Source organism: Triturus cristatus, chromosome 11 (genome assembly GCF_964204655.1).
Source record: "Triturus cristatus chromosome 11, aTriCri1.1, whole genome shotgun sequence".
NCBI classification, from domain to species: Eukaryota; Metazoa; Chordata; class Amphibia; order Caudata; family Salamandridae; genus Triturus; species Triturus cristatus.
In genome coordinates this window covers 74,608,739-74,634,113 of record NC_140594.1, presented here as the reverse complement: position 1 = coordinate 74,634,113, position 25,375 = coordinate 74,608,739, and the positions used below count along the sequence as shown (strand labels likewise).

The following is a 25,375-nucleotide window of genomic DNA, read 5'->3' as shown; positions in this document are numbered from 1 at the left end:
CTCTATCCGAACATCAGGAAGTCTCTACATTCCAGGCATCTTCACATGTGAAGAGCACTCCACACATTCCACTAGGTTCCCCAAGTCCAAGAGTGACTGTATGTCTGTTGGTCTTCGAGAGTAGAGATATCAATATATGTTTTTTCATTATTTTTTTTTTTTTGTTAACAAGGAGGTCAATCCGTAGTTTCAGCCTAATTTCCATTGTTACTCGAATCGTGTCGTGTAGAGCGTGACAGTAGCCCATGATAAATAATGTAAGCACTTCCGGCATTCACGACAGCCAATCCCACGGCTGGACATAATCGGGAGAGTAGGCGGGCGGCGTGATGTTTAAAATAACCTAGGATTGGAGCATCGATTGGCACCTTCACCAATCCCAGCGTGCTGCACAGGCTCCAGAGGCGCTGATTGGCCGCGGAGTCCGCACGTGCCCCTGCGGTGTACAAAACACTCACCGAGCCGTCCCCGGTCTCCGCCAGTGGGCGGGCGCCACGCAGCGTGGAGCGGGCCCGGTCTGGCTGGTGGAGGACCCATGGTGAGTCAATCACGGACGGGGGACCCAAGCCGCGGGATGACAGCCCGTCTCGGTCCAGCTGTACCCGCCCACAGGGGTTCCCCAGGGGAAGTCGGTCAATGAGAGGGAACTGAGCAACGACTGACAGCTGCCCGATTGACAGCTGCCCTAGCTGCCTTCACTGCTGCCCAGGTAGGGGAGCTCAGGCCTGTTGGGGGACTGACCTCAGACTGTGGGTGCAAGTCGTGTGGTATATTTAGGTTTACTCCACTTTTATGTCACCAATTGGATGGCACCGTAGGGTTACTTTGCAGCTACCTGCTCCTCGCCTGGCTTTCAGGCTGAGCAGGGCGGTTCTCGTTCTGCATGTCACTCATCCGCCAGGCTACACTGTTAACATTTGGAAATATATTATTTATCCTTCATGTGTTTGCAATGTTTATATTAAAAATTGATTTTTGCTTGGAATATGATACTTATAGAGTCGGACCCTCTTCCATTTTCCTGCATTGCAGTACATTTAATGTTAACGTTTTAAACAGTTAAATGTTTTGATGCTGTTTTAAGTACATATTTTTGTCTAACTATTTTGGGTGGATGATACCTATCTTAAGCTGTTTTCTGACTTAAACTGAGAAATGGTGTAAGTGATAGTACTTTAATCTGATTATTGTAAAAGTCTCGCTTATAATTTTGGTTTGTGATGAACCATCCTTGTTTTTAAATTAAAAAATCGGGTAAAGAGTGCGCATTTTAAGGTAGAATGAGGCATTCTGTAAGATCTTGAATTGAACAGGTATGCGTGTATATTCACACGTCACTTAGCAGGTGGGGAGAGAGAGTTTGGGAGGGTACGGGAAGAGGGATCCAGAGACAGTGAGTGAATTAGTGAAAACAGTTTCTTAAAACGTTAAAATATAGAGATCTCGGCTTGATGGAAATCTGAAATTAGGACGATGTTCTCACTGACTAGATGGATTTCACAACTGGACAAACGTCCCTAATCCCATACTAGCTTGGCTAGATCTATCAGTTCATTGGTACTCGCAAACATTTTCCCAGGGGCCAAAAAAGTTTGTTCTGTAATGTGACCGAGGGCTGCATTTATGTCAACATGGTGGCTGTCTTTGGGGAGGAGGGGGGGGGGGGATGGTTCTGCATGTTAATGAAATACTCATTGTTTGAATTTTGAGACCTTATCGTATTTTACACATTTCTGCACGATCGCTTTGAAAATGAAGGGGTTCCTAAATTTAAATGGTGCAGGACAACCTAGTTACTTCAATTAACCTTTAAATATAGGCTTTCCTGATTACCTGTTTATTTAACATATTTTTTTTGTATTGACGCGGAGTCAAGTGAATAGCAGCCCAGTGCTGCTGTTGATCAGGGGGCTGCATGCGCCCCCCCCGGGTCGTACTTCGGGTATCACTGAACTAGCTCTTCCGTGATTGTGGATTTTGTAATGCATGTACTACAGGCTTTCCTTGCTTAACCATCATAGACCAGATTTAATACAAATGTTGTGATTTTCAATAGCTCATGTATGTTTTGTAGACAACTCCCTTGTGTAATATCCCAAAAAGGTAATCCTTGCGTGTAAATGCCTGGTGTTACAAGTGCTTTTTTACTGCACTCCATACAGTTAGAGGCAGATAATATACCCAAAAAAAAATGTTGTGGCACACTACAGACAAAAATACGTTTTGTGATGTTTTTTAAGATTAATTTATTTTTTTTAAAAGAAAAGTATATTTATTACACAGTCCAATTTAAAAGAAAAAAAAACCACACAAGTGTTATTTTTGTGATGGGTCTTTTTTTGTCTGCCATTTGGAAGAGAGCTTAGTGGTATATTGCTTTAGTGAGCGCATGCTTTGTAAAGTAACTGATCAATTCTATTCCCTTCTACTGTTTCATCAGAGGTACTGTAGTATTATCTGCATCCTATTCGTCAAACTCACATTGATACCTCGAATCTGTACAGCCACCCAGATATAAGCAATGGACCAGGGTGCACCCCAACATAATGATGTAAATGGGAAAGCTCACACATCCGATCACATAATTCCTTACACAAAACCATAACAAGATGTCTGTCCACTATGCAGTTTAATCCTTTACTAGATAATGTGTCTGTCTACACTAAACATTCAAACCACTATCCTATAATTCACATCTAAAGAGGCAATCTCTGCTTTATATATGTTTCTTTAAGTTCCAAAACATAACACACTTGAGTGGTAACTAATCCCTATGATAGAGTCCCAAGAATCATTTCAGCTTCCTCACTCATGCGTCAGCCCAACAAGAATGCCACATAAGTATTTCAAATAAGCGGTCGACTTAGTGGTTTCCTGCCACTGCAGAGTACGGTACTGGCACTTGTTGTGTCTCATTAGAAGGCCACTCATTCACACAACGGATATGTTCTCATGGAATCACAACATAACTTGTGGATTGGCTGTTATTGTTGATCTTAAAACTTCCTGTAGTTTCCCCGGTCGATGAAAACCTCACGTTAGCTCTTGTGTCATTGTGCAGGTCCGCAAGGAACTCCACAATCCCCTTATCAATGCCTTTATCCCTCATGGTCTGCCACAGCCTCCCCCTGTTAACACAGTCGAAAGCAGAGGACAGATCCATGAAGGCAAGGTGAATTGTTCCTTTATACACAACAGTATATTTATTCAATATAAGAAACAAATTAAGACATTGAGTTATAGTTGAACGCCCTTCACAAAAACCATATTGAGAGGTCGACAGGATATTATTTTCGTTCGTCCAGCTTGTTAGGCGTTGAAGTATCACTCTCCCCATGATCTTCACCATCGAATCGATTAACGAGATTGGACGATAACACAGAGCACTTCCCCTGTCTCCTTTCTTAAAGACAGGAACTATTGTTGAGAGACCCCAAGTCCCCGGACAACCCAATATGACTGCTGCATTAAAAACAGCGGTCAGAATGGGGGCCCAGAAGTCTGGATCAGATTTGTAAAGATCAGGTGGTATTCCATCAGGGCCAGGGGCTTTATTAGCAGTAAGACCCATTATAGCGACCAAAACCTCATTTATATCAAAAATAATTGCAGTACTGTCCCTATCAGAGGGGACAGCAGCCATGGTTCCATCTGCCTCTGAATAATATAAACTTTTAAAATGACTCTCCCATTCCTCCTTGGTTATACAACAAACCAGTCCATCTCCCGGGTCCTCAGTCAAAAAAGGTTTCTTTACCAGACCCCAAAATTTAGTACTGTTATTCAAAGTAGAGGGATCAAGCAATTCCTCCCAGGCCTCTTTCCTCAAAAACTCTTTGCGGGCAGCAATAATAGCCTTATATTCCTTTCTGCAAAGTTTTACGGCCTCCCTGTTCCTCGGGGTTGCTGCCAAGGCTACCCTCAAATTACGGGCAGCTAGAGTACAGTCATGACTGAACCATCTCGGGCCTAAGTTAGGTCGGGGTTTATATGGGACCGATAGAAATGCTGATACCTTTTCCGCAATATTTTGGTAAGCTTCTAGGACCAACTTGGGCTCACCTCCCCCATTCATACAAACTTTAATATCATCTGCACATCCTGCAGTGATGTTCTTATAGAGGACATCCTCAGAAACCATAGACCATTTTAAGCGCCTCTTACCATCTGTTGTAGCCAAACTACCTTGCCTGATAATCGTACTACCTTTTTTAAACCAGGGGCAGTTTAAACCGATTATAAGAGGGTTGTGGTCACTAAATTCACTAAAGACAATGCTAAAAGAATCCACAAAAGTTTGCATCGTCCGTGAGACCAGTATATGGTCTATAAAGGTACCCCTTCCATGCCCTTTAAAAGTAGGGGTGTCAAAGCAAAATAGCGGGTCTTTAAGAGACATAGCCAAAGAGAGGTCATGGTCATTCAAGAAGTCATTACACAATTCCCCCTCCTTTGTGTGCTCCATATGGAGACAGTCTGCCCGATCACACACCATTTCTGGTAAACATTTGTGCAATGGGTCTATACAAGGATGCAAATTAAAATCCCCCATAATCAGGAGGTTATGGCCCACATTTTGCATAAAATTTGAGACAAAGGAGTTTAAAAAATAAATATGATTCCTGCCTCCACTATCGTAAACAGCATTATAAAAATTCACCAGCCCGACACGAACATTACCTCCGCTTAGAGTTATGCCCATTACACCTGTATGCTGTGCTACAATTCTTTGTACTTCACAGGGAATTGATATAGATACAAAAATTACAAGACCCCCCTTGGGCCTACCCCGCACAGATGGCAAGGCTGGCACAAAGAAGGCCTTGTACCCTTCTAAGAAGAGGTCACAGCCCAATTCCCAGGTCTCTTGTAAACAAATAATCGAAAATTGTTTAATATAGATCACCCAGTTTACATCAGACATTTTGGCAGCAAGACCCGCAATGTTCCAAGAGACAGCAAGACATCCTGGCAATTTACCTACCAAATTATCTGGATTAATAGGTTCACCTGAAGCCCCGATGTCCTGAGCTACAGGTGCCCCCCGTCAATCGCACAGCTCAAGACCAGATAACACTTCAAACCTATTCTGTGTGTGAAGATTCGGCCCATATTGATAGTGTCCAGCACTAACACTCCTATTAGACACACCCATGGGTCCACCTACACCACAGAAATTAGTAATATTATGTAGAAGATGGGTCTCTTGCACAGGAGTAAAAGGTTCACGTCCCCGCCTGGTTATATTCTGTTGCATTCGTGGTTTGCACAAGTGTGCATAAAAATAACCCAAGGGGCGTACACAGATACTATTAATATTATAAACCAGTGCAGAAGCTCTCAAAAGTACGGTTGCTACATGCTGGGGGTGTTTAAAATTTACGACTATACAATCCCCCGCACCAGACTTTTTTGACGGCCCCACCCAGTTTACACGCCTTACTGTCAGTATCTGGTCAAAATATGAAATCGGGAAACCACAATTTTTGTTGAGCCAGGACACTGTCTTATTTTTCAGAGAGATAGAGGATTCAATATAAGGAGATGCGGGATGGGTACCACAGGAGGGCACATTGGTCAGTACTACCACAAACGGAGCACAATCTGGTGGTAGATTAAGGTGACCATTGTGCCTCGCCAAACTAGAAGCTCTATTACTGTGGGGAATTATAGATAATTGTTGCTGCAAAGCAGTTTCCACAGGAATTTCCGACTGGGTAGAAGTTACAGGTCCTGGGATAACTGTAACAGCAGGTTCTCCCCTCCCCTTATTCTCTATATCATTAAGTACAGCAGTATCTCTCCTTTTCCCGCCAAAGTATTCAACTCCACTAGGCTGAGCAATCTCCCGAGACAATAACAGATCACCCAGCCTTGTCACTTCCTTAGCTAAATCATCAATCTTAGCGGTTAATGGTTTAATAAGCTCCTCCATTTTGACTGTAAAAGAAGCTTCTAGGTTTTTTATAAGTGAGGCAATCATATCCGAGTTTAGATTAGCTCCATTACCAATACCATTGGTGGCCGTGAATACAAAAGGGTTTGGTGTGACAGTACCGGTATTTGACTTACCGACCTTCTTTTTTGGCTTACAATTATTATGTTTCCCGTTCTCCCGTTGAGACCGTGTTCTACATGATCTCATATGCCTAATCTCAGATTGGGTCTCATTTAGCACATCAGCATCAGAACTTAACGACACCCGGGAATCAGAATGGACCTCCACCTCTACAAGGACGGGAACTGGGAGGGCCATAGAAATGGCACCACTCGGGTTGATCTCAAGGTCTTGGGGCTGGCTTAGAGAAACATTTTCTGATGGTGTATCTTCAATCACAGTGCCTTTCCCCAAAGATACACGTCTATCATTATTAATCTGTGTTACTTTCCTAACCAGAAAATTATCTAGGGTAGCAGGAGCCACCACCACTTTGTCAGTTTTTGATTTAACCATTTCGTTCTGTTAGAGGTTAAGCTTCCACCCAGATACCCTAGTGTCTGCCTATGCACTCACAAACAGGGCAGTCACATTAAAAAGAAGAAATATAGAAATAAAACATACGGACATATCAAGTGGCTAAGATAGTCAATGCGCAATAAAACACCAATCGTCACGATGTAAAGAACCTGGCCCAGTCCAGTCTCCTCAGGCCTCTGAGGGCCACAGAGGGCCCGCCCTTTGCCCGGGCTTAGCCCCGGGCGTCCCGCGACGCGGGAGAGGGGCAATGATTTATGGCGCCTCCAGGCGCGTAGCCAGCGTTTCCGGGTCCCGCCTTTGGTCCGCTAGGGTGTCTGGGTCCTGTAGTTCTTTCTCGCTGCGGCCGCGGTATTTGCAGTGCGGCGGCGAGAGGGAAGGCGGGAAGGAGCAGTCACCCCCAGGGCAGCAGCACAATTGAGGCAGGTGAGTTCGCTATGTCCGGTGCCGATTTCTGTATGGAACAGTCCCCCGCTCCACCGCAGAGGGGCAATGATTTATGGCGCCTCCAGGCGCGTAGCCAGCGTTTCCGGGTCCCGCCTTTGGTCCGCTAGGGTGTCTGGGTCCTGTAGTTCTTTCTCGCTGCGGCCGCGGTATTTGCAGTGCGGCGGCGAGAGGGAAGGCGGGAAGGAGCAGTCACCCCCAGGGCAGCAGCACAATTGAGGCAGGTGAGTTCGCTATGTCCGGTGCCGATTTTTGTATAGAACAGTCCCCCGCTCCACCGCAGAGGGGCAATGATTTATGGCGCCTCCAGGCGCGTAGCCAGCGTTTCCGGGTCCCGCCTTTGGTCCGCTAGGGTGTCTGGGTCCTGTAGTTCTTTCTCGCTGCGGCCGCGGTATTTGCAGTGCGGCGGCGAGAGGGAAGGCGGGAAGGAGCAGTCACCCCCAGGGCAGCAGCACAATTGAGGCAGGTGAGTTCGCTATGTCCGGTGCCGATTTCTGTATGGAACAGTCACCCGCTCCACCGCAGAGGGGCAATGATTTATGGCGCCTCCAGGCGCGTAGCCAGCGTTTCCGGGTCCCGCCTTTGGTCCGCTAGGGTGTCTGGGTCCTGTAGTTCTTTCTCGCTGCGGCCGCGGTATTTGCAGTGCGGCGGCGAGAGGGAAGGCGGGAAGGAGCAGTCACCCCCAGGGCAGCAGCACAATTGAGGCAGGTGAGTTCGCTATGTCCGGTGCCGATTTCTGCTTTAAACACGTTGGTTTCAAAAACGCCTAACCTCCTTTTCTCTCTCCAACAAGCCTTCTCATGGAATCACAACATAACTTGTGGATTGGCTGTTATTTATTCTGTCACGCACACTCTGCATTAGTTTTTGAGTAATTGACTTTATTATAAGCTATCCACTGTTGTTTCTGACACCTGCATTGTTTTTCCCTGTTAGATGTAGCACATTGTGAGCTGTACACAGAATATTTCACATGTACAACAGTGCTTAGGTTTATCTGGTGCTATGCTACAAATATCACCAAAGTTAAGCACGCACTATAAACCAATAAATACACATACAGACCTTTACCCCACACACATCCACTCTTCCTAGTCGGCTGTCATCGGACATCCTACAGGTTTCCTGCCAATCAGCACTTAGTGCAGAACATATTTCCAAGTACGCTTATAGTTTGCCTTTCCCAAATAGAGCAAGTTAGACAGAATCCAGACACCCTTCTATGCTAACCACAGCTCCACTGCAATGTAGTTGGCAGTGCTGCAACTGAACAACAGTCTCCCCTCAACACACCAACATAGATCATAAAACTATCTCATATTTTTATAATCCTGGTTAGCGATGCACGTCTTGAAGGTCTGCACAGGCCAGTAAATGGACAAGTGGAAATTCATCTCAACAAAAAACATGATTAAGCCCTTTGGCACAGCCACTTGTAACGTGAAGCACTGTAAAGATTTGTGTATATATACACCACTGTTTCAGTTGTAAGATGTCTCCCTCTTCCAGTAGAGTACACATGATAATTTGCTGTAATCATTGAATGCTTTCCTCATTAGTGAAGCGGTATTATCTCTGTAGTGGTGTTGTGCTGACTGCTAGCCTGCCCTCTATGTGCGTTTACAGTTGTGCCCTGAGTTGGCTGGTGGTATTTTCAGTTGTTCCATTATACTTTTTACACTGCCTTCCACTGACCATCTTTTCCTTCATTTTTTCGCATTGGCTCTTCGTCTCCGCCCCCTTTTTTATGATTTGCCTACCATTTGGAGTCAAGTACTAGGCTGCTGTTGGCCTGCTCTCCTTTGCCTGTTTTGGTGCATGCTATTCTGTTATGTCCTGTCTGCTTCGCCTGTTATGACTGTACTGTGTCTTCCAGACAAATTATGATGCAGCCATATGCTTGACTGCTGCTAGTTAAGCCTTGTTTATCCATTACAAGTCCATGTGTCCTGGTGGCAGGATGTTGAAGCCAGGCAGGGTTTCAAATTGCACCAGCCACATTTCTTTTCTAAAATTAGACAAAGCGTTTCAAAACAGGGAATGACGACGAATTTTTACGAGTTTTCACTCTGTTCTCCTTATATGACCATATCAGCTGTAGCGGCTACACCACATTACAATAGGGCTGTCTGGTCTGGAGAGAGCCTTTAAGGCAAGATGTTCCTTTTGTGATTTCTAATTCCTGAAAAGAAAGTGTGTATTACGCAAAAAATACCCGCATTTGTAAATGCAAATGTTTAGCTATCTGAGATCTTTGGAGTGAGAATTAATATTTTATGCCTTAACAAATCTTTCCCTTCAAATTTGCAGGATAAGGGGCAGAATACCATTTCTTCAGGGTGTTGTTATATGTAGACCTTCTATAATGTGCTCCTCAGTTAGTGCTGTGACCTTGTTCTCCATCAGACGTGTGCAATGTTTCTATGTGGCTGCATGCCACATGTATGTGTTGGTTTTATCTGCACATTTGTTTGTAGCACTACATGTGCTCCCTCACACTCCTGTCCTGTTTGGACCTTGTCATGTCTCCCAGGAGCAGTGCTGCAGAAGTCCGTCCCCTCGCACTCCTTCCGTGTCTTATCTTTGTGAGATGTCACAAGCTCGCTGGTTCCCCTTTAAAGAGCCTTTGCACCAGCAACCCTTATTGTTCGCCGCTTCCTGCCGAGCGTTTCCTCTTGCGAGGCACTTCCTACCCAAATCTTTCCATTATTAACTTCTGCTGCAGGGGGCGGGAGGGCGGTTGGGGGCCCTCCATGAAAGAGCCGCAGTGTGCCAGATGGCCTGTGCTGATTGCAGCCCAGAGAGGCCATCTGGCCCCTGCCCACAGCCCGGACAGGGTTTCTGTGCCCCGACCTCCGCGGGGACCACGGGCGTTTCCTAAAGACATGATACTGTGGCTCAGGAGGGATGCTGGGAGATGCGGTTTAAGTTCGGTTGCCAGGAGCCCTGGGCGGTGCTGCCGCAGCACCGAGACCAGGAAGGAGCCTTCAGTTGTCGGTGTGTGAGTAATCGCTGTGGTGGTGGTGGTGACCCTGATGTTTTCAGATGCGTTCTGTCTTCCTTGCATCTTCTGGCAAGAGTGAACTGCATTCCTGAGACGGGCATGTTGGGACAACGGGCCCGCTGTCCGCTGCACATTCTTCAGCCTTCCCCTATGGATTCCTGCCCCCTGCTTGCCTCGGCGCTCTCGCTTCTAAGAGGAAAACAATCTGTGGATTGTAGCTATATATAACACATGCGTCATAACTGTTGGTGTGTAGTACATTTATTTTGTGCCATTTCTTTACAGTTAATATTCGCCCGTAGTGAACTTTGTTGGGTTAAGTTCGCCTAGGCCCAGGTTTTTCGCATATTACAAGATAAATTTCACTACGAGATAACTTCACTCTAATCAAATCCATCTAACTACAAACATGTGTGCAGACGTGTTCTTTCCAAGTTTCTTTTCGGGTGTTTTCTACGTATTCAGAATTTTTTTTTTATGCAAGTTTCGTGTTTGCAACGTGTTGCTGTAGAGACAGTTTTCATGTACATGCGGCAAAGTATAAAATGGTTATCCACACATAATTATCCACGGAATTTCATGGAAGTTACAAAAATTAACCTTTTTGCATGTTTGTGTCACAAAGAGATGTATGTGTAAGTCACGTTTTGAAAGGAAGGTCTTCATTAACAGTCTGCCTTAAGAATATAATTAGGGTAGCAAAAAAATAGTTCTATTAACCGGCATTTCCTTTACACAACATAACTTTTTTGATAACATGTTGCCTGAAGAGGTGGACTGGATAAGTAGATTGTATTAGGTTTGGTTGCTAGATTTTTCTGCGTTCATTTTGACAGGATGCAGGACCAGCGATTGTCCAAGTGCTTGTAGTTCTCGTTCCATGGAAGTTGGCGGGATGGACTGCCTGCGTCAGAGGAACCATCATAATATCAGTTTTACTAATCTTGCTTCTATTTTTCTCTGCAGCATCTCCCAGCTTCATGATGTTGGAAGAGCGTAAACCATAGTCTGGGTGGAAACTTCTCTGCAGACATGACCACCCCTGAAACTGCACGGCCTGCTGCTGGAACGAACAGTGAGGCAGCTGAGGCTGAGATGGCGCGGAAGTTCCTGGATTCATTTCTGCACGAGTTCCCAAGCCCACCGGGACCAGAAGACCCTCTCCCTGTGAGCCTCCAGACCAAAATGCTGAGCCGTGCGGAAGTGGAAGGGGAAGTGATTGAGATGGCGCTGAGGCTGCTGGGTAGTAGGTAAGACAGGGCACACCCATGAAGCCGAAGGACCGCTTAGACTACTTTTGTCGACTTTGAGGGGAACAGTCTGACTTCAGTTGATGTTGGATTATATGGACTTGTTTGTAAAGGGCAGGGCTAGTACAGCGTGTTAAAGCTAGTGGGCTACCATATTTCTGGCTGTCCTGTGTTTTTTAGCATGACTCTAATGAGTAGATAGGTTCTTCGGGAAAACCTGAGTGACTACAAAGTTGATTAGGGTGCAATGAATATATATTGGCGTTTATATTTTCATTTCTGTTCTTTGCCACACAACTCTCAGCAGCTTTGACTAAGACTACTTCTCCAGAATTGCTGCAAATGCTTACCCGAATGGTAAAATGTTGCTGGCAATTACATTCAGTGGGATGGATGTGTATATTTTATAAATGGGCTTGTGGAAAAGTAACTGGACTGGTAAACATGTTCAAGGCTGCTGTACTGTAATAGACTTGGCTAAAGAAAAATGGATTTTAACAAATGTTGGTGAATGAGATAAAGTGAGGCAAACGTATTAATACTCGTAAACTATGGGTTATAACTATGAGTCTGAAGGGAGAGCTGTGTGGTAGTGACCGACAGTCATTCCGGAGCAAAACAGCACACTACCAGTGGGCCTTTTGTAGATGCAGCACAATATTATAAAGTTAAGAGTTCACCAACTTGAAGTAAAAGGTTTCCAGAGTGAATGATGAAGTTGCAGCAATGATCAGAAAGGCCCTTGTGATAACCACACAATAGGACTTGAATGGAAAAGGGGCTGATCCTTTGCATTCTTCACACCCCATTACTAGGCTGCCTGTCTGAGTTTAATTTTGACCTTGCCTAGTCAGGACTAGAAAAATCATAAAATGTTACTAGACCTACAGGTCTAGGAACTTGAATAATCTACTTGGCCTAACTGTAATGTACCTTACCCATAAACTGGTCTCAATATGTCATCCTGGGCAATTATTTTGTTTCTTTGCACAGCATATCACATTTCGATATAATACATGAAGAGCCAGCTTCCTACATCCACCAACTGGATGAACCTCAACTGCCTGAATCTCAACATAGACAAGACCGAGGTACTGATTTTCGGAAGCAAAAACTCCCCATGGGATACATCCTGATGGCCCTTAGATCTCGGACCTATTCCTACTCCCACTGACCACGCTAGAAACCTAGGCATCATTCTGGACAACAAGCTAACCATGAGGACTCAGGTTCACTCAGTCTCCTCCTGCTTCTTCACCATCTGCATGCTTAGCAAGATATTCAAATGGCTATCACAAAGCTCAAGATGCACCATTACGTAGTCCCTCCTCTCCAGCCGACTTGACTATGGCACCACTATCTACGAAGGGATCAGAGCTCACCTCCTGAGGCGACTATCGACCTTACAGCATGCTGGAGCTAGACTTGTCCTGGATATCTGTAGACAAATCCACATCATTCCTTACCTCAAGGAACTCCACTGACTCCCTGTACAGAAAAAAATACAAGTTCAAGCTTCTGACCCATACATATAAGGCCCTACACATCTGTGGACCCACCTACTTGAACTACCACCTGAACTTCCACCAGATTCCCCCCCCCCCCCACTCTCCCTCCTCTAACCCTCACACTGCATAGAATGCAGGTGTTCCCGTATGAGTTGACAGGGGCTTGCTCTAGCAATCCAAAGGTGCTTTTTTTTGGGGGGGGGAGGGGGTTAGTGTTGTCGATCAGCCTTAGGCTTATCAGAGAGGAATGTTAGACATCTGCAGATATGCACAACATTCAATAAATGATGCACACTAATCAATAAGGAGATCCACAATAATTGATGAAAATAAAACGTATCTTTGTATATGTTTAGGCATCAGAATGAATACGATTCGGTAAGCACGGTTTTCAAAAGAAGTACGTTTGCGTTTAAACAGTCGGAACTTGGTTCATTTTTCAGAGGTTGCAGTGTGATCCTATGGAAAGAAAAAAAAATTGTGGCATACAAGTTCTTTGCAGCAAGTTACAAGACTGACCTCTGGGACTTGAGGTGTGTATGGGGCAAAGTCCAAGACAGCCCTAGGAGGTCACCTCCAGCGGCACTAGGGCAGCCGGGTGTAGTGGTGCCAAACAGTGATGGGTGCCCGATGCAAGTCGATGGGGGATTGGCCTTTGGGAACAGATGCTGCAGTGCCCGACTGGGAGTCCAGTCGGGCTGATAGAACATGCTGTGGGGAAGGGGGGTGGCCTCAGGAAGTGGGGAGGACCTCATGATGCTCTGGATGGGGTGAGACACCTGGAGTCCTCTTCTGCATGGACCTGGGGCGATGGGTGCAAAGGTGTCCTTAGGTGTTGGATTTTCATCCCTGGGAGTGGTCATGGTAGAGGGGGGGGCCTGCAAACAGCGTTGAAGTCCACAGTGGGGAGACCAAAGGTGGGCTTCGTGTCTGGTGTGTTTGGGGACCACGTTGGCAGCATTGTCCCATTTTAGCTTGGAGTAGGCAGCTCGGGTATAGTGGTGGTTCCTGGTGTCTGGCTTTCGCACATTTGGAGCCTCACAACTCACCCTTTATTACCTGCAAGATGCAGAGAAATTGCTCTGGTGTTCCATGGGAATTCCTGTGTCTTTTGAATAAGGGCTGGCAGTCCTCCTAGGCTTTGGAGCATCAGCAGCTTTAGGGTGAGATGACTTTGGTGCAGTTGTGGAATAGGGGAACAGGTCGACAGGGCTGGTGCCAAGTCAGTTACTTCTTTGCAGTTCTTGCTTTTGTGGCTCTTCGGCGCTACTTCTTGTTGTCGGCAGGATTTGCTTTCTGGTACCGGAGTGCCCTAAATACTGAATTTAGAGGTGGGGTGGGAGGTTGCAGGCTAGTAGCCAATAGGCTACCTACCTTGGGATCGCTATGCCCCCTATATGACCACTTCCTGGGGGAGGTGGTCATAACCCTGTCCCAGAATTCCTGATTTTGCCATCACTAACCTGGGTAACTTTGAAAAGTTGCCTCCACCTATAGTACACCTTGGGGATGGCACTAGCCTGAGAGTGGACATACCTATCGGACTAGCTACTTTTTCCTGCTGGTCCAGGTGCCAAATGGCTCTTGACAGAAGGGGTCGGCTTCTTCTCCTGTGAGAGAAACAAAATGTGCATACTAAAAGTGGTAGTCCCTTTGAAGCTGCCCTGCCTTGGAATTCTAATCTGCAGGTCATCCTGTGGAAGTATTTGAAAACGCCCCCTACCCGAACAGGCTCGGTTAATGGCCCCCCGAGAGCAAAGGTTCCCACTCATGAGGGTCAGAAACTCATCTCTGGTGGCAGGCTGGCGAAAACCAGACGGACAGCATGCCAGTGGCTGGTAGGCTTTAAGTGGGCACCTCTAATGTGCCCTTAGTGTACATGTATTACTAAATCCGACACTGGCATCAGTGTGGTTTTATTTAACAAGATGTTTGGTACCAAACATCCCTATTTTCAGTGAAGCCATCATGTATCTGAGGAACTTGTTTTCACCAGTGTCCAGCACATTCTTTCGAAATGCCTTTCCTGATCTTTTGTACTGGCAGTAATGGTACTGACCAGCACAGGTGCCTATCTGCTCACACAGTTGTGCCCTCGCATGTAGTATAGTGCACCTTGCCATAGGGCTGTAAGACATGCAGTAGAGGTGACTGAGTTCTACTGCATGCTGTGTTGGCAGGTATGGTACACAGGCTGTGTGCCATGTCGTGTTTTCGCTTTTGTCCATCCCAGGACACGCAGCCTGCAGTAGCAGTTTGCATGAACTTGGTGAGGTGTCCCTTATGGTGGTACAGTTCGTGCAGCAGCCCTTAGGGACGCTCTTTAGTACCTCAGGCCCTTGATACCAGTGGTACCATTTACTAGTGTCTTCCAGAGGGTGCTAAAGGTATTTCCAAATGGGTAAGCAATTGCACAGTTTTGGCAAAGATCTGGCACTCAGGGCCTGGTTAGCAGGAACCCAGCGCACTTCCAGTCAAAATCACATTAAATACATGGCAAAAAAGTGGGGGTGACCATGTCAAACAAGGCACTTTTCTACAGTGGCGTCTGTCATGCAGCTGTGGAAGTTTGGTCTTGGTGGTGTCTTTGGAGAGGATGAATTGTGTTGTCAGTGTAGGATATGATGAGTCCGTGGGTTTTGGTGATGCTGGCCAGACGTGCCATATAAGTGTTGACGAGGTTGAACAGAGCTAGGATCCTAGGGGTCCTCCACTGATGATTTCCTTGGGGTTTGAGGTGAAGGGTGGAAGGCAGACTGTTTACGTTCTTCTGGTGAGGAAAGATGCGATTCATCTGACAGCGGTTGCTTTGATGCCTGTGTCGTGCAGCTTTGTGATGAGTGTTTGATGGGAGACTGTTTCAAAGGCTGCTGAGAGGCCTAGGAGGATCAGAGCTGATGTCTCTCCTCGGTCGAGTAGGACTCGGATGTCGGTAGCTGCGATGAGTGCTGTCTTGGTGCAGTTGTTGCTGCAGAATCTGGATTGGGAGGAGTTTAGTTGGAAGTTCCGTTCTAGATGTGAGGTGATTTGTTGGTTGATGGCTTTCTCCAATACTTTGGCTGGGAACGGGAGCACAGAGATCGATCGGTCTGTAGCTGTTGAGTTCATTGGGGTCTGCCAATTGTTTCTTTAGTAGGACATTGACTTCTGCGAGTTTCAGGTCCTCTGGGAAGGTGGCCATGGCAATTAAGGTGTTGAAGGTGGTAATTACATGGCTGATTCTGCCTTCCCTTAGGTTGAAGATGTGGTGAGGGCATGAGTTGGTTGGTGCCCCTGAATGGAACGAGTCCACGATGGAGTCGGTGCCCCATGGGGCGAGCTGGCTCCATTCTGTTGGTCGGATGTCTGTTGTGGTAACAAGGTCGTTGTGTTGCTTGAAGTCTGTGGCCTTGGGCTGGGGTTTGAAGTTTCTGTAAATGATGGTGATCTTATTGTGGAAGACGTTTGCAAGCTTGTCGCACAGTTCCTGTGGGGGGGGTAAGGTTTGTTGGAGGTGAGGGGTTGGAGAATTCTTTGATGTTGAAGAGTTCTTTCTGTTATTGGAGCTTGATTCGATGCGTGAGGCTAAGGCCTTTTTCTTTGATTCTCTCAACTGTCTGTGGTAGAGGTTGAGAGGTGTGTCTTGAAAGCAGTCTTGTTGGTCGCGTCCTTCCAGTTGTTTACAATGTTGTTTAGCGGTTCTGTTACAAGATAAAAACAAGATTTAAAGGTATCTTTAATGCTCTTTCACTTTGTGAGTTAACAGAGCACTTGTTTATCAGCTCGCCAGAAGGGACGATTAGGCCCTAAATATAGCTCTCCCTATTAAAATCGGACTCGCCATAGTGAATGGGCGAGTAGATTTATCGAGGACTGCTAGTCATGGGCTCCTCAGATTTTTGGGCCAAACCCTATGTCCAAACTGCCTGCTTAGACCATTTAAGGATCTGCACTTCTAACCTTTGTCTCCTTCCCATGGGCAGCTCTCCTCTGCCTGCTGGCTGTCACTCTAGCCATGTCATGGTTTCTCTGCCCCCAACGGGCAGCCTTCCACCGGTTTTCCTCCGGCCTCAGTCCCTTTTAACAAGCTCTTTCCTACTGTTCCCCATCGTTAGTGCCCCAACCCCATCTCACCACGTGACGAAAGTCCCACTCCGAGACTGCATGTGCCATTGTCTGTCTGACAAGACGTGCCTGCCGTGTATGCAGATGTTCGATTCGGGAGGACTAATGCTGTTAATATGATTTCACTCGATAATTAACAAGTAACCACCACCATCTTGCGGTCACAGGTGGGAGAGTTACAAGGCCGGGCCAGGGGCAGAACGTGTGGGTTGTGTATCGCCATTAAATATCCGATCCACTGTATTGACTGCCACTATATGGTCAAGGTAAGGAGCTATGGAGGAGCAATGATTAAGTATAATTCGTTTCTAGGCTTCTACTGGCCTTGACGGTACAGTGGTAGTCGGCATTTAGAATTTTATATATATATTTTTTTTATGTTTTTTTGGAAGGTCAGTAGTTCGATCACGGGGTGGTGACTCCCTACAAATGAGCGTTGTACAAATGGCCGTGACATAGCTGTACATTTCACGTCTGTCAGGCTGTCTTCCACCCGGGGTCTAAATGGAGGAAACTTGTGTGGGAAGCAGAACCAGGAACCGTTGGGCTCCTGTCTGTCCGGCCGTGCATGGAGCCCAGCCCCGGGCACACTTAACCTTTAGATGTAATTTACTGCGGTGCTAACTACCAGAAGACGACCCACCCGCCTCCACTACGAACTGAAGGGGGGAGGGGTGCTTGTGCCTGACCGGCTCCTACTTCGCCAGGCAGGGCAACTGGAAGGAAAGAGGAGTGTACTCATTTGCCCAGGATCACAACGCTTGGATTGTTTTAGGACCAAGTTCGAATGACTCGCATCTCCAGGCTCTAAGGCTGCGATGCATTTCAAGCCGCACGTCTCTTTATGGTGTGACGTCTCCTGCCCATTTGCTGCAGTCACTAGTAAACATTTGGTGTCCGTGTGCAGGCGCGCAACACCCATGGACTCACAGGGCTTCAGCCCCCCCGTCGCGTGTGGCAGCCCGGGATGAGACACCTTCCCGGGCAAAAAAGCAGCCGCACCCGAGCACTTCACAGGTCTTTAAAAGACCATCTGCATGTTAATGAGGCCTCGCTGTTGTTTCACCCCTTCTAAGAGCCCCTGCAGCTCCACTCTGCCTATTGCTTCAAGTTCAGCCCACCCCGAAATTTTTGCTCAGCCCCCCCCCCCCCCCGAAATTTGGCTCTAGTTGCGCCTCTGTCCGTGTGTGAGTGTTTTTTATTTTGTCCAGAAGGGTCAGCCAGTGCTTGATTCTAGGGTGAAATCCTTTGAACAGGGGTGCCTGGCGTGTGGATTGGAACAGTTGGGGCGCCATCCCCCCTGCTGTACCCCTTGTTGATATAAATGTAGCACTTCTTTCTCCTCCGCCTGTCTCTGGCAGCTGCATTCCTGCATACCGAGAGATTCACTTCCTGCCTCGGGCTGCTGCGGATTCCTTAGGGGGGGGGGGGGGGGGGAATGGTTAGCATGTTCGTGTGGTCTGCCGTTCTTTGCATGTGTGTGCTTCGCAGACGCACCTTGCAGTGTCCCCTCATTCACTGACTTTATAGGGGAGCCCCTCGGCCTCACATATCTCCACGCAACAGCGAGGCCAAAAGCTGGGCTGCACAGTAAAGCGCTTTAACGCCTCAGGTGTAGTAAGCGCTATATAAATACAGTTCGAGTTAAAAACCTTTGCTTAAGAACCGATCTACGTTGCTGGCCTCTCGTGCATACGCGGCTGCAGGGGTTGGGTTGGGTGTCGCCGCTTATCCGGATGCTGCTGTCATTGCTTAGACTATGCCTATGTACAAGTGCGTCACCACTCACCAGCCACTTAGCGCTTTTCTTCCCCCCTACTATAGTATCGCTAGCACATGACCAGTGGCAGTCTTTGTAGTGTGGCCATCACTCCGCCTGGAGGGGTCCACTCACTAAACACACATGCCTCCGAGCAGAGCCGGATTGGGATCAAAATCAGGCCCCGGCATTAAACGAAAAAGTGGCCCACACTTGTGCATAATGACTTTCCATAAAATGTTGGTTAGTTAGTATCGGGGGATTCATTTTACTCTCATAATTTCCTTTTCTCTTCCCTTCTTCTGTCATTCTTCTCCACGCCTCACTTATCATTTTGCTTCCACACTGCGTCGTCGCGCATTTAATTTTATTACTTCCCTTGGCTATTCTCCCTCCTTTGTCAGTTTGTCCCAGGATGAATGTTTTTCACAACAATGTGAAAAAATTGTTTTGATAACAGACTCCCAGTGCGACATGATGTACAATGTATTACTCTTTAGTGGAATGCATACATAGTGGGACCACTATTGATGGACGTACTGTGGACAGGCTTGCTTGTACATTTGTTTTTTTTACATGTGATACCTTGTTTTTAATAAAAAAACGTTAAAAAAATTAAAGAAAAAACTGTTTTGAGTTGCCCATAAAGTTTTTCTTTTTGCTTAATTTGGTTGTTAGCCGTATTTTTTTTATTTTCTCTAATTGAAAAACGGATGTCCTCTACCATTTTTAGGTCTCGCCTAGGCAGTGCTCGCGCTGTCTCTTCCAGACATGCTGTAATCAGGATATGGGCATAAAGCTCGCCCACTTTCTGCCCATCTTTTATTTTATTGGCTCCTGTCCCTGTCCTTTGTAAATGGTGGCTTTTCATTGGTCAATATGCTTAGTAGTCCTTCCTTAGTACCGCCTTGTCTCTTCTTGTAACCTCCCATGAGGACACCCCCTGTTACATGTGCCCAGACGGCCAGCCAGCTACGTAAACGTATTAGTCATTGTGATCTTAGCCAAAAGTCTGAAAAGCGATCAAGGCACTATCTTCTTAAAATACTTAAGGCAAGATACACCCTTGGTCCTAAGCTAGGCTGGCAGTGGTTACTTCGCTCACTAGAACATCTCACATTTATATGAGACAGTCTATACATTTTCCTTCATCCTCTCCACACAGAGTACAACCTAATCCGAAATTAATGTAATAATTGTTTTGTCACATTTTTTTTTTTAAACTTGTTTTTATTGTATTCATTAGCAGCAGCACAATACAGTAATCAGACACATAATTTTCCACAATGTAGAGCAATGCAGTAGCCCCTGAATGCGGCAAGTTGGCAGAAAACAGTTCAACAGCGGTACATTTCTCCAACATCCACCATCCCACTCCCCCACCCCCGGGCTCCCCCATCCCAGTCTGTGTCTGAGGCATCGTCTTCAGGGTCTGAGGGCGGGTCACAGATGTCACCCCTATAGGAGTTCCACGCTCCCCATACTTTACTCCATTTGCCAGGACAGCCCCGTCTAATAAAGGCCGACTTCTCTGCAAACATGGCCTCGTCCATGTCTGTGCCCCAAGCAGTGAGGCGCGGCAGTTCCCCTGTCCCCCATTTTTGAGCTATGTTGCATTTAGCTATCATTATTCCTAATGTGGCCCAGCCCTGCGCCAGGCGCGAGAGGTCGTTAGGCTCCCAGATATTCAGCAGGCAGCGTCTGGGTTCTGGCACCAGCGTGACTCCCCCCGACTGTGACAGCATGTTCATCACCCCCCGCCAGTACTCCTGAAGCACGGGGCATTCCCATATGGTATGGAAGAAGCCTCCCACCTCCCCGCAACCACGCAGGCAGAAAGGATGTGTCGCGCTGCCGATCTTGTGCAGTGTGTGCCTGGTGTAATAGGAGCAGTGGAAGATGCGAAGCTGCACCAGCCTGAGCCTCGATGGTATACCCGCCTCCCGTGGCGAGGCCAGCGCCTCTCGCCACTCCGGTTCGTCGAATTCCCCCAGATCACGGGACCATTTCTCGCGGAGAGAGCCCATTGGGTCCGGCAGGTTGTTAATCAGCTTACGGTATGTAAACGATGTGGCCCTTTTCGGCATATAATCCGTTAATAACCGGTCCTCCAAGGGCGATGCCTCTGGTACCGCCACACCCGGTGTTAGCCGTGCCAGCAAGGCGTGTTTAATTTGCGTGTAGCGGAACCATTTGGAGGGCGCCAGTTCATATTGCTGTTGGAGACGGTCGAATGTGATAACGTCATTCCCATGCCACATGTCGCCAATCGTAGAGATCCCTATAGCGTCCCACTTGTCAAATCCCCTGCTGTGCCGGAGCCTCCCAAGCTGCCTGGTGTCCCACAGCGGTGTGAGCTTGGTCAGCACCCCGCGCCACCCTAATCTGGCCTGTGCTGCATGCCATATGGCCACCGTTTGTCTGAGAGGGCCGATGAAAGCCGGAGTCAGCCCACCATCATACAGGGTTGCCAACACACCTCGCTCCCCCATTATGTCCCTATCTGCTCTGAATGCCGGGTCCGTATGCGGGACATGAAGCCACTGGTTTATTACTTTGATCTGCGCTGCCCAATAATAGAGCTGAATGTCGGGAAGCGCTATCCCCCCGTCGTACCAGCCGCGAGACAATTTTGACTGCGCTATGCGGGGCGGTCTGCCACCCCACAGAAGGGTAGTCACCTGCGCTGCTATCGCGCGGAAGTAGTCTGGCGGGACGCGATACGGTGTGTTTTCCAGCACGTAGACGAACCGGGGAAGGGCCATCATTTTAAAGAGGGCCGCCTTCCCCAGCAACGCGAGCGGTAGCGTACCCCAGTGGCGCACATCGCGCCGGAGACGGTCTAATGGGGGGTGCAGATTTAGTTGTAAGAAGTCCGTGAGGTTGGCCGTGATGTGGATACCAAGATACTTAAACGACTCCGTCACCGTCTGCAACGGGCAGTCCACGGGGAGCCGGGGAGTGGGGCCGCGCAGCACATAGAGCACCGACTTCGACCAGTTGATAGTATAACCGGACGCTCTCCCGAAAATATCACAAATGTTGAGTAGGGCAAGGATGGAGCGTCTCGGGGAGGAGAGATAGAGTAGCACGTCATCCGCGTAGAGGGAGATATGATCCTCCCAGTCATTTGTCCATTTAAGTCCCCGTATCTGGGGTTCCCAGCGGATCCAAGCCGCCAAGGGTTCTAGCACCAGAGCGAAGAGCAGGGGCAACAGGGGGCATCCCTGTCGGGTGCCACGCGTTGGGGGAAAGTCTCTCGATATGTGTCCGTTCACGGCCACATGGGCCAGCGGTTGGGCATATAAGAGCCGGACCCAGGCCCTAAATTTGGGCCCAAAGCCCAAGTGCGACAAGACGGCAAAGAGGAAGGGCCATTCGACCATGCCAAATGCCATTCGCGCATCCAATGAGAGCAGCACCGCCGGTTCCCGCACCTGTCCCACACGGGCCAACACTCCGTGTAATCGTCGCAGATTAAGGGCCGTGCTCCTGCCAGGCATAAAACCCGATTGGTCTGGGTGTACAATGTCCGGCAAATGCGGCGTGAGCCTGGATGCCAAGAGTTTCGCGAGGATCTTCGCCTCTGCGTTCAGCAGAGAGATAGGGCGATAGGAAGTGCATTCTGACGCCGGCTTGCCAGGTTTTGGGATAGCCATAATAGTAGCTGTCCGTTGGTCCTGCGGGAGTACACCCGCTCGGAGACTATCCGTAAACATGTTGAGCAAATGAGGGGCGACCGTCCCGGCCATTCGCTTGTATAGCTCGACCGGTATACCGTTAGGTCCCGTCGCCTTACCCGACTGCAGCGCAAGGACTGCCATTTGCACCTCCTCCACTGTAATGTCAGCCCCCAAGACAAGTTTGGTCACATTTTAAAGTTACTAATTGTGTATATGGACACAATTTAAATGTACTTGTAGTACTGTTTTGCATGCAATGCATTATGAGTAGGGCTCCCGGTTTTATGGTATTTATTTTTTTAGCATTTCCGTCTGTATTTATCCATATTTATTTTCTGCCCACTTTATCTGTATTTATCCATATTTATTTTGTTTCGCAGATAATTGAAGTGGTAAAACAGTACATTTCCATATTTGTTTAACTGATAGACGCGCACACATACTTTGTCTGTCTTTTTTAGCTATTTCAGCTGCCGCATATTATATAACAAAACATCCACTGGTAAATATTCGCATTCTACCACAAATGTATGTTGACACATGGCATTATTTAATGAAATTGCATCTTTTTTTTATTTTCGCGTGGTGTCCATCTGCTCAGGTGTTGCCAGATAGTTCATGAAAGGCAGCACAGAGTGACTTAAAAGAAGCCCAGTTATCTGTATTTATCCACTTTTAAAAATAAATGCAGACAGAAAACACATTGTTTTCTGTCTGTATTTATCTGTAAAAATCCGGAAAAGCAGGAGCCTTAATTATGAGTAGGGTGAATTTACCATATCTTCTGCAGGGTGCAGTACCATATGTGACCAAAAGAGGTCAGCAGTGCTGGTGCCTTGCTCACTAGGGACCTCTAGGAGCAGCTTGCGGTACTGCACCGAGACATACAATGCTGGTTCCTGGCTCACTATGCAAGCATTTGCAGTGCACTAGGTCTCGCGTTACTGAAAGTATGAGCTATAGGCGTTGCATTATTTACAACACCAATACCTCAAACTATCAGTAATGCGAGACCTATTGCATTGCAAATGTTTGTTGAAGATGGCAAGGTGGCAGCAGAGACCAGAGGCTCATCTGTCTGCTGCGGGATACAAAAGTAGAGGCTCTTAAATGGCCACCCCTTGTAATCTGACTCCTTGTACAACCCCCTCTCACTCCACCTCCACGTAACATTAGTGCTAGCTGTGATGCTCAAACTGCATTGCTACTCCCTCAGGCCTCTGTCCTACTGTAAGCCGAGGGCCAGCAGTTTTAGGCCTTTCGAGCAGCTAACGCTGGAGGTTTTAGCCCCTATACTTAGTCAGCACCCCATTCCCTTTAGTGGCCTCTTGGAGAAGGACGTTCTCGCACTTGAAGGCTGGCTCCAGGAGTGGTCTATGAAACTAGCCCCGCCCAAAACTCAAGTAGCCAAAACGGGCCAAGCTTCCGCCCCATGGTTCACAGAGGCGCTTAGAAAAAGAAAAAGCGCCTGTAAATGCCTGGAGAGACTATGGAGGAAAAACTTTGATCCCGTAAATAAAATTACCTATAAACTGGCTTTGAAGGCGAATTATGCCAAAGTCAGCGAGGGGGGGAAAAAGATCTTGTTTGGCCTCAAAAATTGAAAAGGTTGGGTATTGCAGCAGAGAACTGTTCAAGATTGTAAAGGACGTCTCCTCCCCAATGCAATTAGAGCCCTTTCCCCCCTACATATGAATGGGTGTTGGAGGGAGGACCACCGGGGGGTCAGGGGGTCCACTCAGGGGCACCTTCCTACCGCAAAGTTATAGCCGAGCGCCGCTGAGAAGCCTCCTAGGAGAGGTCTTTCTCCTATGATCGTACTAGGCCCAGTAACACCACCACACAGGACTCCGTATCAGTTGCTTATCTAGGTACTTTATCAATAGTAGTATATTCGAAATATTTACAGGGGGATCGAGAGATCCAGAAAGAGTCTCAATGTCTTTGTAGGGACAGGGTAGCGGGACAGTCTTGGTACCAGCCTGGTACGGGGAAGCTCTGCGCCAGACCTTGAGTTAGGCCGAAGGTGGCTCCGGGAATCGGAGCGGCAGGTGCTGGTCTCAAAGCAGCTCGGACGTGGAGAGCCGCGACGGTGTCTGCAGGGCTCGGGTGGTAGTTCCGCTTGGGTCGAGCCGCGACGAGGTCAGCTGGGCTCTGATGGTAAGTTCAACAAGGTCGGGCCGCGACAGTGTCAGAAGGGCCCCAAAGGTTCGTGAAGGTCTTTAAGCACGGTGGAGCCGCGACGTAGTCAGCAGGGCTCAGGGCGTGGTTCCAGGATGAGTCTTTCTCCGTAGGGTCAGCCGCGATCCGATCAGCAGGGCTCTTGACTCCGGGATACAACTGCTGTCCTGTCGCAGGGTCGCCCCAGATATAGGTCTGGAGCCCTTTGATGTCCAGACCCTTGCGCCGGGGGGGGCGGAGAGGCCGGGTCGGGAGCGGCCAGACGCTCAGCAGGAGAGGCGCCAGGCCCAGGAGAACTGTGGGGCGATCGCACCTAGGTGTGGGAGGACGGTTGGGGGTCCCATCGATACTGCCCTCCGCCGGGAGTGGGGGGAAGTGTTCACGTGGTACCCCCTGGCCAGTTGTTGGTGCCTTGATGTCGGGGCTTGCTGGGGGCCGAGGCCGGGTTGAGCGGGGTCACGTAGGCTGGTGCGCAGAGTCACGTACAATCCAAAATGGAGGAGCCCAGAGGTGCAGGGGACCTCGTGCGGCTTGGCGAGGGGGAACAGGACCACGCCACGAGGCCGGCTCCAACAATGGGCAAGCCACATTGCACAATACTTCTATAATAAAATTAAAACCATCCAGGATTCATTTGGGGATCTGCCTCAAGCCATCAGTGGCAACTTAGACTTGCCCTCCCCCCTCCGTCTACTCCAACTTAGATGGGACCCTCTCGGAGATCCCCCTCCCCTATTCCGCTCCCCTATTCCGCTGACCAGGTCTCTTAAAATAATGAAAGTGTTGAAATTCGGCTCTCCCTTGGACCATTGTCCAGCTAAAGTATTGGCATCTATCGCCGAGGTTATCAACCCAGCTGTTAACCTGGTTTTGAACCTTTCTTTGTCCGAGTTATTGATGCCGGATAGTTGGAAACATGAGCTCTTAAAAAAGCCCTCGGCAGATCCTTCTGTAGCCAGTAATTACA

The 25,375-nt window shown here is 48.0% G+C and overlaps 1 protein-coding gene across 1 annotated transcript in view; it reads left to right on the top strand.

The window, feature by feature from the left end:
* The first annotated feature begins 438 nt into the window (after window positions 1-438).
* The window catches only part of PPM1F (protein phosphatase, Mg2+/Mn2+ dependent 1F), a 131,073-nt gene continuing 106,136 nt past the window's right edge, over window positions 439-25,375 (top strand). Inside the window, exons 1-2 of the mRNA XM_085636038.1 lie at window positions 439-709; window positions 10,890-11,173. Of these exons, the coding sequence (XP_085492164.1) occupies window positions 10,956-11,173 (218 nt within the window). The 5' untranslated portion in view covers window positions 439-709; window positions 10,890-10,955. The remainder of the gene's footprint in view (window positions 710-10,889; window positions 11,174-25,375) is intronic.